General features: G+C 47.9%; 1 protein-coding gene across 3 annotated transcripts in view; it reads right to left on the reverse strand.

Moving 5' to 3' along the window:
• Dlg5 (discs large MAGUK scaffold protein 5) overlaps positions 1-17,756 on the reverse strand; it is a 102,429-nt gene that overhangs the window by 38,026 nt on the left and 46,647 nt on the right. For all 3 annotated transcript variants that reach the window (XM_077798555.1, XM_077798556.1, XM_026390233.2), the window contains exons 3-6: positions 17,468-17,630; positions 15,407-15,550; positions 14,557-14,740; positions 916-1,175 (exon numbers count right to left, since the gene is read on the reverse strand). In XM_077798555.1, coding sequence (XP_077654681.1) covers positions 916-1,175; positions 14,557-14,740; positions 15,407-15,550; positions 17,468-17,630 — 751 coding nt within the window. The remainder of the gene's footprint in view (positions 1-915; positions 1,176-14,556; positions 14,741-15,406; positions 15,551-17,467; positions 17,631-17,756) is intronic.

A 17,756-nucleotide genomic window follows, 5' to 3' on the forward strand; every position in this document is an offset into this window, starting at 1 on the left:
TTACAAATGCCAGAAGTTGAACTGAGGACAACGCACCCCCTGCTCTACTAGAAATAACTGCATATTCCTTCCATGTCAAACCACTTTATTTTGAAGGAAAAAAAACAAACAAACAATGTCAGAATCTCAACAGAGGACACGGACAAGCCTTAATGATGATTTGCTCCAACCTCCTCATTTTACAGACAGGGACGGTACGGCCTGGCACTGTGAGCAAGGGACCAAAGTCACGAGGTTAGCTTGGTCCGCCTAGGCCAGGTTGCACCTTCCACGCGGGCAACCCGAGAGTCAGAGTTGCTACTCTAAAGTAGCATGTCCCAAAATGTGTTCTTAGAGAACAGTAATCCTGCAAGGGGCTCTATCACAAACCATCTCTGTGGGTTCCTGAAGGCCTCTACATCTTGGTCCTCTCTGGGACAAATCAAAGCTCTCGCAAGTCCTGCAGCAGGGAAATCCATCTGGGCTCAATCCAGCAATTCCCCAACCTATTTATACCCAGAGAACACCTTTCAAGAAATGCTCCCGAGAGCTCGTGTTCTACAGGATCGCGCTTAAAGCAACACCGTCAGAGGGAGGGGATCACATCTCTGAAGATGATATTCCTTAATAGAAAGTGAAAATTATAGGAGACACGGTGCCCTGAAAAACTGACAGGAGGAGAGGGTTGTGGGGAGACCCAAGAGACAGAATGCTCAGAACACACTGGGTTGCTCAGGTGGGAGAAAGAAGATGCAACTCCCGAGACACATTAAGTGTCAAAAAAAAAAAAAAAGTTTCCCAGACAGAAATACCTGTTGATTGACAAGCACTACAGCCTGCACCGCCTTCCCCAGGCTGCGGCTGGGAGCCTGACAGAGAAGACGCATCTGGTTCTTAGGCCGCTCTCCTCCCTACCGCCCTCTGCTGGGGTCCTACCTCCTCAGGGACAGGGCGCACTGGTGCTGCAGCTGGATGGCCGTGTCCCTCTGCTGGGTCAGCATCTCTGTCTGCTTCAGCAGGCGCTGGTTCTCCTCGCCCAACTGCTCCAGGCGGCTCAGGTCTGAGTTGTGGATGGCGACCTTCTCGCTGTACCGCTTCCGCAGGGCGTCATAGTCCTTTTTGACCCCCTCCAGCTTGTCCATGGCCGTGTCATACAGCTTGTTGAGGATCTCTGATGACCCGTTGTGCTTCAGCACCTGGCCACAGGGAGTTATGCTCACAAGAGGCGGGGGGCGGGGTGGACAGGACAGACCTCCTCCCTGGTGACAAGGCGTAGGACGGGCCTCCAGGAGTCCCTGAGGTGTCTGGTCCTACGTGCCCTGCAGCTGCACTGGGCTGATTCATCCAGATTTGCTCATTCTCAAATATTTATTGTCATGCAGAGAAAAGTTAACGTGGCAGAGCCGAGACGCTCCGCCTTGGACAGGCTCACAGCAAGGCTGACTCCTTGCTGGGTGCATCCGGGAACCCACACCAGCAACATCTCTCAACGCTGATATAAATCGTCCCCTACGTGATAAGAGTGGCCTGTGGTGCCCAGACTACACAAGCTGTGTGGCTTGTGCTACTTTCTCTGGGAGTCTGGAATCTTGTTACATGCTAGGCAGTGGGCATCCTGGTGATCAGCCCCCAGTGGAAAGCCCAGGCACTAGGTGTCCGGCAGATGGCCCCAGAGGCCCCATTGGACGTGGGCTGTCATGACTCTGTGCTGGAGGGGTCGGGTGTGTCCAGTGTGACTGCCCTGGGGAGGACTCTTGGAAACCTGCACCTGGCTGCCTCCGGACTTTGCCCCACGTAGCTCTTCCTCCCTTTGCTGATTTGGCTTTATGTCCCATGGTTGTGAATTTTTACCACCACGATTACACACTGGACCTTGTGAGTTCTCCCAGCACATCGAAGAATCCAGAGGTGGTGCTGGGGACTCCTGAAAACAACACCTAAAGTGTCTAGTATTGTTCTAAGTGCTGGTGACACCAGGCAGGGTGGAAAGAGACTGTGCTCCATGGACCTTTGATCCTAATAGGAGGAGGATACAGGCACACAGATCAAATCAATTGACCTCAGAGCATGAGAAGGGATATCAAATAAAATAAAAATAAAATAGGATAACAGGCTGAAGAGACTGAGCAGCAGAGTGGAAGGCTAAGGCCTGGGGATGCCTCTCTAAAAGGGTGACATCTGTCTGGACACAAAATGAAGAGCGGCCAAGAGCACACCTGGCAGCTGGAAGAGTAGATACAAAGGCCCTGGGGCAGAACCAGCAAATGTGTGCTAAGAACAGCAAAAAGGAATGGGTAGTATAGCTGTAGCCATCCAGTTCACAGAGCCTTGGAAAAGAGCCCACAATGAGGATCATGGCCTGAAAGAAACAGGAAACCATGGAGAATTCTGAAGCACCCTACTCTGAATTACAGAAGCTAAAGTTCACTTGGGATGCTATTCAAAGGCAGGGGGAGATGAGTTAAGAAGCTGTGAGGGGGGCCTGCCGACTTCTGCTGAAATCCTCAGGGGACCTGAGCCCTTGGTGAGTCACCAACTTGAGGGTTTCAGTTTCCTTATTTCTCAAATGACAGGAGAGAACCGGAAAGGCTTGCTTAGTGCCTGCAGCTCAGCGGCCTGGGATCACCTGGCTCACTGCGTGGGCTGAGTTATCACAAGATCTTTGCAGCCCAGAGAACCGGGACCTGAGAGCATGGAATATTCCTCCAGAGGCAGAGTCGGCCTCAAAAACACAAGTACCTCGAAACAGAAAAGCAGATGTGATTTAAAAATCAGAATCACCGAACAGGGAAGGCGCTCACTCCCCTAAGACCTAGGATCAGACCCTGGGACCGCAGCCGGTCAGAGGCGAAGTCCCGCTCAGGCCCCAGCTCATTCTTGTGCCTTGCTTGTCTTTATTTATTTTTTTTAAGTAGAACTCTTCCCTTCAAAGGAAGTCTTACGAGGTCGCCAAAACACAAAACTCATTTTAAAAAGTGGCAGGTGAGGGGCTGGGGTTGTGGCTCTGTGGTAGAGCGCTTGCCTAGCTCATGCGAGGCCCTGGGTTCGAGACTCAGCACTACAAAAAAGTAAATAAATAAAGTATTGTGTCCAAATACAACTAAAAAAAATATTTTTTTTTAAAGTGGCAAGCAGGTTCCTCAACAGTTAAGACCTCCATTGTTCTATTAAAAAGTTTCGCTGTGGCAAAAGTGGAATACAAATCAAGACACGGGCTGGAAAACCAGGCGCTGAGCCCCACACTGTCCTCTTTCTTAAAAAAAAAATTTAAAAAAATATGTATCTTCCACACATAGAGAAGAGGATAGCTAACAATGTAACAAATGTTCTATACCCAACTGTTTAATCTTAATACAGTACCGTGCCCCAAACTGTTTACAGAGAAGTAGACCATTACAGAGGTTGCTAAAGCTCCCAGCACACCCCTCTTACCCAGTTTCCCATTTATCCCATCCCCTCCAGAAGGACTCACCACCCCCCCCCCCCCCGGCCAGTCTACTGCTGATCACCTTCATGCACAATGTGACACTACCACCAAGGCAGGAGCCTCTCTATGCCACTGGAGGTGACTTTTTGCATGATTTCTTTTTTTTTTTTTTTTTTTTTTGTGGTGCTGGGGATTGAACCCAGGGCCTTGTGCATGCGAGGCAAGCACTCTACCAACTGAGGTATATCCCCAGTCCCCGGAGGTGCTTTTTATTCACTGCTGCTTTTGAGATTTGGTCAAGTAGATGCAAGCAGCACTTCACTGTGTGAATATGTCCCACTCTTCCTTCTGATCCAGAGATGGTCACATGGTCTCCACATATTTGCTAATAGTAATAATACTGTCCTCAGGCTGGGTACAGTGGAGAACACTTGTCATCCCAGCAGCTCAGGAGACTGAGGCACGAGGATTGAGAGTTCAAAGCCAGCCTCAGCAAAAGTGAGGCACTAAACAACTCAGTGAGACCCTGTCTCTGAATTAATACAAGATAGGGCTAGGGATGGGGCTCAGTGGTCAAGTGTCCCTGAGTTCAATGCCTAGTACCCCCCAAAAAACAGGGTTGCACACACATCTCCTTTCTCTAGGAGCAGAGTGGCTAAGTCTTGGGATATGGATTTTCTACACTTACTGGACAGCACCAAATTGCTCTGGCTATGCCAATTTACACCCCCCACCAGCTGTGGGAGAAGCTCTGAGAGTGACTGACACCAGCACACCCTTGCCAAGGTACAGTACATTCAGATTTTTTTCTTTTTACGTTATTGGTGGCAAAACACAACAACATAAAACTGACCCTCTTGCCCATGTGAAGCATTTCTAAGCGTGCAGTTCAGCAGTTTTACGCACATTCACTCGGTTGTGCAACCAATCTCCAGGACTTTTCCCATCTTGCAAAACTGAAACTCAGTACCCATTAAACAACTCCATGGTCCCCCTTCCCAGCCCCGAGCAACCACCACTCCACTTTGTCTCTGTGAAGCTGACCACTTCAGATGCCTCCCATCTGTGGGATCAGAGAGTATTTTGTCTTTTTGCGGCTGGCTTATTTCATGCAGTGTAATGTCCTCAAGGCTCACCCACGTTGGAACATGGGTTGGACAGCCTTCTTCTTCCTCAATAATATTTCACTGTATATCCTGAAACACCACATTTTGTTTACCCACTCATTCCCCCATAGACACTTGGTTTGTCCTGCCACTCTTGGCTACTGTCAAATGGTGAGGTTTTTTAAAGTACTGCCAATCTCATAAACAAAAACATGCTCTCATTTTAAAACTTATAGCTTGGACTTGGAGCAACTTTCTTTATGTTTATGGATTATGCATCTTTCCTATGAATTGTATGTTCCTATCCTTTGACTCCTGGCTTCGTTCCCTCCCTCTCTTTACCTCTCTCACCCTCTCCTGTCTCTGGAGCTATTTTCAAATTCCAGGCACTAACCCTTTCCTATTTATCTGTAATGCAAATGTCTCCAACATATGTCTTAAGTTGGCTGGCAGGGTCTTTTGTTGTGCCCCAGTTACACATTTTAATATGCCAAGATCTAATAGTTGTGTGCGTTGGTCTTTTAACAAATTCTTCCTACCTTGAAGTCATACAGGGATTCTTCTGGTGTTATTTCTAAAAAGTTTTCTACACAAGTTTTATTTCTCCCATTTAAATCTTTACACTACTTGGAATATATTTCTGGGTGTGGTGTGAGATGAAGATATATCATTATCCTTTTCCATCAATCACCTGAGCAACGAGAACTGGGCCCAAAGCACCAGACAATGTGCCCGGAATCTGTCCCGGTGCAGACAGTGTGATCGGGAGGACACCAAGGGCCTCACCTGACAGTGCCCTCCACTAAGAGTTGAGAAAACAGGGGCTACCTAAGTCACTCAGGGTGGAGGGAGAGCTCTCCAGACATCTGCTCAATCACCAAGGCCTCCCATCCACGTCTGAAAAGGTCGGTCTCTACACGGGGTTGCCCTGATTTGTGGACAATACCTCAAAAATGCCGGCTAAAAACCAACTTCAGATGCTTTACGCTCTGCACAGCCCCTAAGCCCCTCACTGGCTGGGAGGGAGTCTGGTTTACTGCAGAACAAAGAACCTGCTGCCATTGTCGGAGTGTCCCACCAGGTGGCAGCCTTGGGTGGACAGCCCGATGCCTTCCTACAGTTGTACCAAGCTTCAGTAAGAAACTAATTTTTAAGGTGGCTGACAGGAGGCAGAGCAGAGGCCTCCTTCTGAGCTCAGCAGGAGCCAGCTTTCCCAGGCAGAGTAGGCCATGGAGTCTAGAACCAGGGCAGGAAAATGGCTCCCCAGATACTCCCCTTGAGGAGCTCATGACAACCCAGAGACAATTCAGGGCAGTCAGGATGTGCCACACATTCCTGGTGAGACAGGCAGGTCAGGGAAATCCCAGAGCAGAACCAGGAATCCTTCCTGATACTTAACCTGGCAATGTGGAGGGATCCTAGGGTCCGAAGAGACCTCCAGGGAGCCATCAGGCCCTGGCCCGTTTCCACCACCATCACCCCCACACCTCAGTGCACTGCACAGGTGTAAAGTCTGCGTGAGGACGTCCTGCGTACTCTGAGCAGAACTCCACCTCTCTGAGCCCCTCTACCTCTGACTCTCACGGCCGCCCAGGAGTCACAGAGACTCATCCCTCCCACAGCACAGCAGCCAGACATTCAAGGAGGCTCTTCACAGACACCACCTCCCCACAAACGTTCCTCAACTTCTCTCACAAGCAGAGCTCAGAATCATGCCTGGGCTGTCCTACCCGGCCTTGGAAGAAACGTGGAAGATCGTGGCCACAGTTGACTCAGAAGAAGTGAAAAACAGTCCAATTAGTCTACAATTTTTCCTTTTCGTCTTTTTTCTTTATGTTCTTAGTAAACAGTTCCACACACACGCCCACACACAGGCATGCACGTGCACAGATGCACACACAGCTCCAGTCAAATGTCTAGCTCCCCAGCTAGAGAGGATGGAAGAGAACACCTGGGATACTTGAAAAGGAAAGTCAACTTTCATGAATTAATTAGGAAAGAGAAAAGAACATTTTATTTTTTAGCCTATTTATTTTTCATTTTTGGTACAAGGATTGAACCCAGGGGGTGATTACCACTGAGCTACATCTCCAGTCCTTTTTTATTTTTTGAGACAGGGTCTCACTGAATTGCCTAGGGCCTTGCTAAATTGCTGAGGCTGGCTTTGAATTTGTGGTCCTCCTGCCTCAGGCTCCTGAGCTGATGGGATTACAGGCATGCACCACCATGTCTGGCTTTAGCTTGTTTGTTTGTCTGTTTATTTATTTTGGTGCTGAACTTTTAGGTGCTTTACCACGGAGCTACATCTCCAGACCTTTTATTTTTATTTATTTGCAGTACTGAAGATTGAACTTGGGGACTTTCTACCACTGACTTACTCCCCCAGCCCTTTTTGTTTTTATTTTATTTTTATTTTGTTGTTGTTTTTTCATGTTTTAACACACATATAAAGTTCTATTTCCGGAAAGTTGCCTTTAAAATTTTTTGTTGAACTTGCCATCTTCTTGCCTTAGCCTCCCAAGTCTCTGGGATTACAGATGTGGGCCACCACACCCGGCAAAAAAAAAAAAAAAAAAGTACATTTTAAAGGTAGAGAAAGGAGGAAGAAGGGAGAGGAAACTCTTGAGACCTTATAAGTTTCCCAAATAAATCAGCAGGACCTATGAAAAGGAAAATGTGCATTGCCTTGAACTCAGGAATTTTAGAATTACTAAGAATCATATTGAAAACATAAATACTAAAGAGCATAAAGATAGACGTATGTGTGACCTGTAATCCAGCTGAATGGGAGACCAAGATAGGAGGATTGCGAGTTGAAGCCAGCCTGGGCAACTTAACAAGAACTTGTCTCAAAAAATAAAAAGGGCTGGAGGTGTAGCTCAGTGGTGAAGCAGTTGTCCAACATGTGGGAGACCCTCGATTTGATCCCCAATATTAAAAAAAAAAGTATGTGTGACCTCTTAAAAACTGTTTGTAATAGGGAAAAAGTCTTGACAATCAAAATGCGTCATACACAACGCAGAACAGGGGTCAGACATTACTGACAACGAAACAGAAATGCCCTGTTGGTTGTTCAAAGTCCCAGAAAATTTAAGAAAATCCATGATACATTATAAGGTTAAAACAAAACAATTTTAAAGGCAATTTTCAGGAAATAAAACTTTATATATGTGTTAAAACACGAAAAAACAACAAACAACAAAAACAAACAAAAAAACCTAATGTCTACAAGGATACTTCCAAAGGGGTTCACATAGAGGTTGGTCATTTCTAGAGTAAGACCAAGGTGAGGGAATTACCTTTATTATTGTTTGAAGGTTATTTCTTCTTTTTCCTTTTTAATCAAAGAATATGCATCATTTTAGTAAAGAAAGAATGATACAAAATCATCCTCCACTTTGCTTTGCCAGCCAGGGCCTGTCATCCTCCACCCAGGATCTCCTGGGCATGCCTGAGGAAGCCGAGAAGAATCCAAGATGGCGCATTCTAACAGATGAACAGGCCCCTCCCCTCGCACAGACACACACAGAACAAAGCACCTGTCTGCTGCTCTCAAGTGGGAGAGGGGCCCAGGCCCAGGCCCTGGCCCAGGGCTGCCTCATTTCCTCCGAGATAAATCATGCAGAGGACTAGGAGGCCCCACAAATCCCTCAAGCAAACATGCAAGTCAAATAGCACCATTTACCCTGCAAGGGCCTCTTCAAGTTTACAAGGCGTAGGAGGAACCAGGCAACAAAACCAGCCTTGTCCAGGGAGGCCAACCTTTGCCCTCAGGCCCAGTGGGGAGCAAGCTGAGGCCATCTCTGTCCCCTGCTTCCTCTGCCGCTGGCCCACCCTCCACCTGGTAACTCCAAAGCCAGGCACCTACTCCAGAGCCTGACAGCTCACAAACCCCATCCTTCCCTCCCAAGCCTCCTCTCCTAGTGGGGCCTGCAGGTGGCACTTGCTGAAGATTATCAATCTGGATGACATGGAGGAACTCAACAACCAGGACTCATCCAGAGACCTACCCACGCACACCCTGCCACCAAGGGCCACCGTTAGAGGAAACGAAAGGATTGCAGGAAATGGAATGTGGAGTGGGGAGAAAAACCCTCCCACAACAGTTGTTGGGTGAGTATGAAAGGGGAAGAGAGGAGAGGGATGGGGAAGGGATGACTGCACTCTGAATGTAAGTAAAAAGCGTGTTGAAGCCGGGTGCGGTGGCACACACCTATAATCCCAGCAACTCGGGAGGTTGATCCCAAGAAGGAGGATCCCGAGTTCAAAGTCAGCCTCAGTAACTTAGCGAGGCCCTAAGCAACTCCGTGAGACCCTGTCTCTGATAAAATATAAAATAGGGCTCAGGATGCGGCTTAGTGTTTAAGCACACGTGGGTTTAATCCCTGGTTAAAAAAAAAAAAAAAAAGCATGTTGGTGCTTAGGAAGCCAGAGAATGGGAAACAAAAATTAAAAGAAAACATTCTTTTTAAAGAGAAGGTGGGAACTACTCAGCCTTCTTTGTCTTTTACCTTATCACACACATTTTTTAGGGGTACAACTCAGCAGCCATCCTATGTGCCCAGGGATATGAATCTGCAAGGTTTCCACTAATTCCAGAGCATTTCCACCATCCCCAAAGAAACCCGTCCCATTGGCATTCACTCCCCATCCTCCTCCCCCATCCCGTCCCAAGACAATCACAAATCTCCCACCTCCATGGACTTCCCTGTGCTGGACTTCCCTGTGCTGGACGTCCCCTATGCCTGAAATCACAACACATGGTACTTTGGGACTGGTTCCTTTCATTGCTACTGTCCTTTGGATCTGAAATGTCCCCCAAAGGCCCATTTGTTATTAAAAGGGTTCATCTCCAGGCTGTGGTGCCACTGAGAGGTGGTGGAAACATTGGAAGGTGGGGCCTGAGAGGAGGATGTAAGGTCACGGGGACATGACCTCAAGGGGACATTAGGAACCCAGCCCCTCCTCCCTCTCTGCTTCCTGGCTGCGGTGGCATGAGCCATGTCTTTCACCCTGTGCTCCCACCACAATGTACTGCTTTGCCACAAGCCCAAAAGCAATGGGGCCAAGAAACTGTGGACCAAAACCTCCTGAGCAGAAATAAACCTTGCCTCCAAACGAGCTGATTATCTCAGATATTGGTTTCAGTAACAGAATAACATTAATAACATTTGGCATGTTTTCAAGGTTCACCCACATTATCACATATATTATTTTTATGCCAAATAATATTCCATTGAGGAGATACACCACATTTCACTTATTCATTCATTAGTGGGTGGCCATTTGGGTTGTTTTCACTTTGGGGCTGCTGAACAATGCTGCTCTACAAACATCCTGGTTTCTGTGTGGACTATATGTTCAGTTCTCTTGGGCACACACTTAGGAATGGATCATGTGGTAACTTGTTTTTTTGAGGAATTGCTACACCATTTTCACAGTGACTATACCATTTGACATTCCTGCCAGTAATGTACAAAGGTTCCAACTTCTCCACATTCTCAATGAGGCAGATTTTAATCCAGACTAGGCAAGTCCAGAATAATAACAATAACGAGGGCAATCTGTTGAGTGTTTAACGCACAGGTAGGCGGTGCCAGTTAGGATATGTGGTATCATTCTGTCTCCAGACATCACACGAGACCAGTTCTGCTGCACTGAGAAAGTCCCACTCTCACATATCCTAGCATGGCCGCGGAACTTCCCCTGGATTAAGAGCCACAAACACATTTGCAATTATGAATCTCTCAAGAGTGAATCCAAACTAAGCCCCAAGGCAAAGGTTAACTGAGCCAAGTTTATACTGGAAGAGAAGGTAAAGAAAACCAGCAGGCAATAGGTGAGGGAATGGAGCAGGGTACAGGTGAAGACAAAGAAGGGCCACCCACCTCTCTGGTGGGCAGTCACCACCCAGGCAGGAAAGACCCTGAGTCTTCAGCTGGCTGTTCGGTCCCTTGGGCATCTTGATTCACCACCGTAACTAACTCCCTCTTCATATGCCTCAGAACACTCAAAAGGATTTCTTTGGAGGTGAATGTTTTTTGCCTCTAAAAAAACACCTGAAAGTTTGGGAAGCTCTGTGGACATCCAGGAGGGCGGTCTCCTGAGGAGGGTGGAGACTAGAACTGGAGCAGGCTCTGTCCTCCGTGTCTGTCTCATTTCACCCTTACAGCAATGCTCCAAAAGCACCCTCCACGCACCTCCTGAATCCTAAACGGACAGGGAAGACGATGGACTCCTACAGTCCCCTCTCTGAGGCCACACCACAGGTGGAGGCAGTGGAGTCTCCCAGGATCTGCATGGCTCTTGGCCCCGGGGTGGACTCCTGCTGCCCTAGCCTACATTTATTTCCCCTTCAGGAATTTTTTTTCCATCACCAAGACTCCCACAGGCAGGCTTACAGGTAGATATCCCTGCCCAGGTTCTAGGCTGGACCAACATAACCAATTCCCTCAATCCAGAACTCATGTAAAAGACTACCAACAGCTCCAAGTACATCTCTCTCATGTCCCTAACTGATTCTGCCCTGGGTACGCCACCAACGACCTCAGTAAATACCAGAAAAAGAAAATAAATGATGGAAGCAAATTTTTCAATAGAATAGAATTCATAATGGAAAATCCTGAAATAGCCCAAGGGTCAGCCAATAGGTGAATGGTTAAATCAATCACAGTGCTTTTATGTAACTCAGTGCTTTGCAAAACAATGAAGTAGAATCTGTACTAAGACAAAATGACAAACATGATGTATTAAGCAAAAAAAAAAAAAAAAGTTAGCAACAAAATGTACTATATGATTCATTTTGTGAAATAAATTAATAAGATACAAAAGGGCTCTACAGGTACAGATAAAAATCTCTACTTCACCCTGGCAGCACACTCACCATAGTGATTTCTGCAAAATGAGACTAAGGAAGCCTACTTAGTTTTTAAATTTCTGTACTGATTGTTTTGTTTTTTGTTGCAAAATACATATTAATCTTGCAAAAATTGAAAAAATAAAAATGAAAAGAAAACCATGTCCTTTTTTCTTTCTGAATGATTTAACCTTAAAGCCATTAGTGAGACAGGAAGCAAGGAGGGTGAGGGGAGGGATGCCTGCTATCAGGGGCTGGGGTGGGGGTTTCTTGTTGAGTCATGTACTGGTGGGAGGGAAGTGTGAGGTATGAGGACCTATGAAGGGCAAGAAGAAATTGGTATGGGGAAGACTGCAGAGGGGATGGGTGGTGGGTTCATAAAGGGGGACTGATCATGTAAGTAAATAGATGAAGAATAATAGGAACTATGGGCTGGAGTTGTGGCTCAGTGCCAGAGTGCTTGCCTCACACTTGTGAGGCGCTGGGTTCAATCCTCAGCGCCACATAAAAATAAATAAACAAAATAAAGATATTGTGTCCATCTATAACAAACAAACAAAAAAGTTAAAAAAAAAAAAAGAATAATAGGAACCAGCCAGGCATGGTGGCACATGCCTGTAATCCCAGGGGCTCGGGAGGCTAAGACAGGAGGATCACAAGGTTCAAGGCCAGCCTCAGCAACTCAGCAAGGCTCTAAGCAATTTAGCAATACCCTATCTCAAAATAAAAAATAAAAAGGGCTGGGGATGTGGCTCAGTGGTTAAGTGCCCCTGGGTTCAATCTCCAGCACGCATGCACAAACACACAAGCATGCACGCGCACACACACACAAAGAATAATAGGAATCAGGTTTCCCAGTGTTGTTTTAACGGGGAGTTACAAAACTGAAAGGAAGAAAACTAGAAAGAACATGGATGACAAAAGTGGAAGTGTCAGTATGAACTCATGTTTTTATTGTTGTTTGTGGTACTGGGGATTGAATGAGGAGTGTTCTGCAGCTCAGCTACAACTCCGGCCCTTTTTTGAGACAGGGTCTCACTAAGTTGCTCGGGCAATTTGTGATCCTCCTGCTTCAACCTCTTGAGTTGCTGGGGTTTCAGGGAAGCAACCACTGTGTCTGACTCCTAGTTCTCAAAAATACATATCTAGATACAGAAATATAGATGTGAACTGTGTGGGAACTTGGGTCTTCCCTACCTCTGTCCTCTGTAAAAGGTAGGGAAGACCCAAGGGTCTGGAGCAGTGATACTCCAATAGCTACAAGCATCCCCAGCTCTCACATCTTGCTTCCTAATACTATTCTCCATTAAAAGGAATAAGAACTCCCTGGAGGAATAAATGACCGGTACCAGGGTCCAGGGCAGGGAAACTGTAAAATGAGCCTGGAATACCTCTTTTTCACAGAGCAAGAAACTACTAAAAGAACGAGGGGGCATATTGAAAGAATGGAGAAGCAAGCTTTTCTTTTTATTTGTTTATTTAATTTAAATTTTAAGTGTGTGTGTGCACGTGTAGCGTGCTGGGGATCAAACCTAGGATCTCGCACATGCTAAGCAAGCGCCCTACCCCTGAACTACATCCCCAGCCTGAGAAGCAGCTTTTAGAAGCTACCCCTAGCCACAATGGATTATAATCCACTAAGTGAAATATACTGAGGTCCATGTCAAAGGAAACAGAGACGCTAGAAAGAAGGGAGGAAGGGAAGGAAGAACAAAAGAAAGCCCTCTGCCGTGGAGAAGCCTGGAAGAGATGCCAACTTAATCTAAGAGAACGCCATCAGTGAGTGGCAGGTCTAAACAAACTAAGTCCCCATCAAGAGAATGCAATGAGAAGCCCACATCATCCTCTCTGGGGTATTCCCATTATTAAAAAGGCAGAGACTGAATCAAATCATGAGGATCAGACAGATCCAAGTTGAGGGGCATCCTACGAAATAACCAGCCTATAACCTTTAATAGCATCAAGGTCATGAAGGTCTGGAAAGGTCTGAGAAACTGTTCCGAATGGAAGGAGAGCAAAGAGATGTGACCGCTATGGGCAATGCTTTATTCTAACTGGATCCTTTTCCTTTAAAAGACACTCTTGAGACTGGCAAAGCCCCATGGGGTCTGACAAACTGGATGGCAATCGTGCGTCAACATTAATGTTTGCATTTCTGTGGTATGGGAGAATATCCTTGTTTTAAGAAATACAGGAGTGCATCTGGGTGTGATGAGGCAGAAAGTTGGCAAATTACTCTTGAATGATAAGGCAGTGGGGGGAACCCCGTGTTAGACTTCCAAATTGTCTACAACTTTATAGCAGTTTTGCATTTAAAAATTCTTAATTGTAAATGAAAAGAAAGCAATAAAGGTAACATTATGCTAAATGAACAGAAAAGTTTTGGTTGTTACACCAGCTTACCCAAGACTCCCGGAAATGCTCTCTGCTGGGGAGTCATGTTCTCCTTGGTCAGATTACCACAGTGCTTAGAGGAACCATCTCTCCTTGGAAATTTCTCCCAACACCAAGTCCCCCACCATCCTCAGACAGAGACTGTACAAGCCCTTTCCATGTCCCTGAGCAGTGGAGCTATTCTAGTTTGCAAGGCACAGGAGGGAAGAACTCGGCCTCTGTCACTCACAGAAGCCAGTGCTCTGACTCGGCCACTGCTCATACCTCTGTCCTTGTGAACCACAGGCTGGCCGAGGCCAAAGAAAAGACCATCTAGGAATGTAGGGAGCATCAAGAGCAAGAGACCACACTCCCACCCAAAAGCCAAAGTGAGGACTGCTCCCCTGCTCACTTGCACAGGGCTCTAACATTTCCAAACTTCTTTGCATCTATAATCTGACAAGATCCACACTAGGAAATAAGCTACAGATTCCCAAAGCTCGGACTCAGTCATTTGCCTCTGCTACCTGCCCCCTTGTGTGGCATTCCAAACTTTCCCCCTCCTCGGTAGCCCCTGCAACATTCACAACGCTATGTAATATGTTTGGTTAACACTGGTCTCCCTCCTGGGATGCAGCTTCCGGGAGAGCGAGGGCCAAGTGTTCACAAACATCCCGGAGCCTCCCACACGGCAGACATCCCAGAAGTATTTGCTGAATGATCATGCGAATGAAAAACTGGATGAATGGGTGGGTGGGTAGGTGGGAGGACAGGGGGATGGCTGACTTAGTCCTCCCCGAGCCGCCCAGCCCTACCTGCTGCTGCTGCGCCCGGAGGTCTCCGATCTCCTTCTGGTCCTCCTCGTGGAGCCGCTTCATGTCTTCCCAGGACTGCTGCAGTAGGTTCCGCTCCCGCAGCAGCTGCCCGTTCTCCCGCCTCAGCATGTCCACATCATCCTTCAGCTGAGTCTGGTCACTTAGGAGCCGGCTGTGGAGTGTGCTGAACCCCCACCCACACACAGTGAGTCCCAACCAGACTCTAGCACCCCATCTGCAGGCATTGCCAGCCCCTCCAGCACCCAAGTCCCCAGTAAAGATCTCAGACAGGAGCCCCGGGCAGCAGGGCCAGCAGCACTCAAGACACAGGCCAGAAAGTTGGCAAATTACTCTTGAATGATAAGACGGTGGGAGGAACCCTGGGCCAAAGCCTGTGAACATCCAAATTCCAAAAAGACTCAAACCCCTTTTTTAAAACCTGTCATGAAAACGGGCTCACAGGGAAAGGACACAAGCCCCCACCTGGCACGGACCTGGTTCCTACAGGTACTGGGACCTCAGAAAACAACAGAAGGCAAATACCCTACAAGGAGGCCAGAAGACCCAAGGAGAGATGCCTGTCCCACAGGTACAAGGTGCAGGAAGGCCCCTGGACAGAGTCCCAGAGATCTGCCCGACCCCCCGCCTCACGTTCACATTGCTCTGCAGCTGGCCACAGATGACGGGAAGGGTTAACATTCTCCCTCTACACTTAGGAAAATGGAAACCCAAAGGCACAATTCCTCTTGCAGAGGCAGGAATACAACCAGAGCCCCTGGCACAGGTCCAGAGATAAAGAAGGGCAGAAAGCAGCTGTTCTGCGGGTGTTCTGCCGCATGGGCACACTTACTGGTAGAAGTCGGTCTCCTTGGCCACCTCCTCGCACCTCTTCAAGGCATTGGTGTGCTGGTTCTGGAGACTCTGCAGGTCCGACATGGCCCGCACACACTGGATCTTCAGCCTCTCGTAGTCAGGATTCAGTCTGTGGTAGGGCCTGGCCCCAAAGTAAATGGCCCGTGAACACAGGCCCCAAGAGTCACATTGACCTGGGGCCAGCGCCCCCCACCTCCCTAGTGCTTGTTAAACTCAGCTATCCCAGCTCCCTAGACCAGCAGAAGCAGGATCCCTCAGATGAGAGTAGCCTTGACTGCCTGAACCTCTCTCTCTTGGACAGCCAAGAAGTGGCTGCCTTGCTTTCTAGGAGGTTCTGGGAGTCTGGGTCTACCAGCAACCTATGATGAAGTTTCTCCTGTCTTCAGAACAGTGATTCTCAATCTCGGGTACAGATCAAAACAACAATGACACAACCTGTTACGTCAGCATCTCTGGAGGTAGGACCCAGACGTCGGAATGTTTTCTTCCCCCCATGCTAGGAGTTGAACCCAGAGCCTCACACATGCCAGGCAAGTGCTATACCATGGAGACATACACCCTGGCCCCAATTTCTTTTTAAATTCCCCTGGGGGTTCCAACGTGCAATCAAGGTTGAGAACATTGACCAAGAACACTGGTTCTCAAAATGGGCCTCCCAGATTTACAGCCCTGGTATCCACCCGGGAACTTGTCAGAAATGCAAATTCTCAGACCCAGTCATAGACCTCCAGAATCACATGCTCCAGAGAGAGGGAAGGTTAACTAGCATAGTGTGCTTTAACCAGCCCTCCAGGGAAATTCTGTGCATGGTTAAGTTTGAGAATCCCTTCCCTAGAGAGAAATCAGCAACAATTTTTCAAAAAGGCCAGATAGCGAATTCTTTGTGCTTTGTGGGCTACAGAGTACCGGTTACAACCACTAGACTCTGCCTTCTAGCACAAAAGCAGCTGTGGACAATAGGTAAACAAATAGCATGGCTGTGTTCCAGTGAGACTTTATTTGTGAAACAAGTGACTGCATTTGGCCCTGGGGCCACAGTGTACCCACTCGGGTTAGGATGTCCACGTTTCTCTCATCTTGTCTTTGTGCCGTCTACCTAAGGAGCATATCCTCCTAAAAACCACTTCAAGAATCAGGCTTTGCAGATCTGGGGTTGTGGCTCAGCAGCAGAGCACTCGCCTAGCATGTGTAAGGCCCTGGGTTCGATCCTCAAAACCACATAATAAATAAACAAAGGTACTGTGTCCAACTACAACTAAAAATAAACATTAAAAAAAAAAAAGAATCAGGCTTTGCAGCCCTATTGTATACCAGAAGCACAGACCCTTTCGTAATAGGAAGAAGTTAAATCAAACTGTTCACACCAATTCTCTGCCCTAAGACGCCCACCAGCATGGGAGCTAAAGGATAAATGGCTCTCTGTCCCTCCTCCATCAGGAAGTCCTCCTGGATCATGCAGGTACATAGACTCTCTGTGTCCCACTCAGCAGCTCTAGTATGTACCTCTGAATCCCAACCCAAAAAGCTAAGATCTCCTTCAAAATAACAAAGACACCAAGTGGACTGTCCCCTTCCTAAGACACAGGTGGCAGAGAACATTTAATGTATTCACAAACCACAGAATATTCCATTCAGCAACGAGGCAGGCTGGGGTCTTCTAGGAGACAGAGCAGGTACGTGCACACACACACACACACACACACACACACACACACACACACACACACAGAGCCCACCTCTCAGATAAGCATTCCAAATGCCTGACGGGGACACACCACACTCCGCCTTCTCCATCTCTACGCTGTGTGACTCAGGCCACAGCATGGTTTTTATCTGGAGGAAGCAGGACAAGCCTGTCTGCCCCCTCCCCTGCCACAGCCTCCAGGTTCTGCCTCTGGGGAGCACTTAGGGATGTGGGGTTTGGACACCCTGGCCATGCAGCCTGGACCCTGGGAGCTAAGGGTAAGTGCGTGAGGGGACAGCACTGACGTCAGCAACCTAACCCCTGCCGGTGAGGCTGGGCAGGCGCAATTAATACCTCTTATCAAAGGTCGTCCCGTGGGTCGCAAAGGCCAGGCGTTTGCGCAGCTCATTCCTCTCGCGGGTCATCAGCCGCAGCTGAATGGACAGGTTCTCCACCTTCTCATTCGCCTGCCGGTCGGTGAGGAGGGGCGGCGGGGACGGCGCCTTCCCAGTGGTGCCTGTGGGCAGTTACACGAGTGAACTTGCACTTGGACAGTACTCAGGAGGTGCTGGCACTCTTTTGAGGTCATGGCTACTCACAGCCCCACGGGCTGGCTCCTGAGCGTCCCCCTTCACAGGAGAGA

The sequence above is a fragment of the Urocitellus parryii genome, chromosome 5 (assembly GCF_045843805.1).
Source record: "Urocitellus parryii isolate mUroPar1 chromosome 5, mUroPar1.hap1, whole genome shotgun sequence".
In the NCBI taxonomy this organism is placed as follows: domain Eukaryota; kingdom Metazoa; phylum Chordata; class Mammalia; order Rodentia; family Sciuridae; genus Urocitellus; species Urocitellus parryii.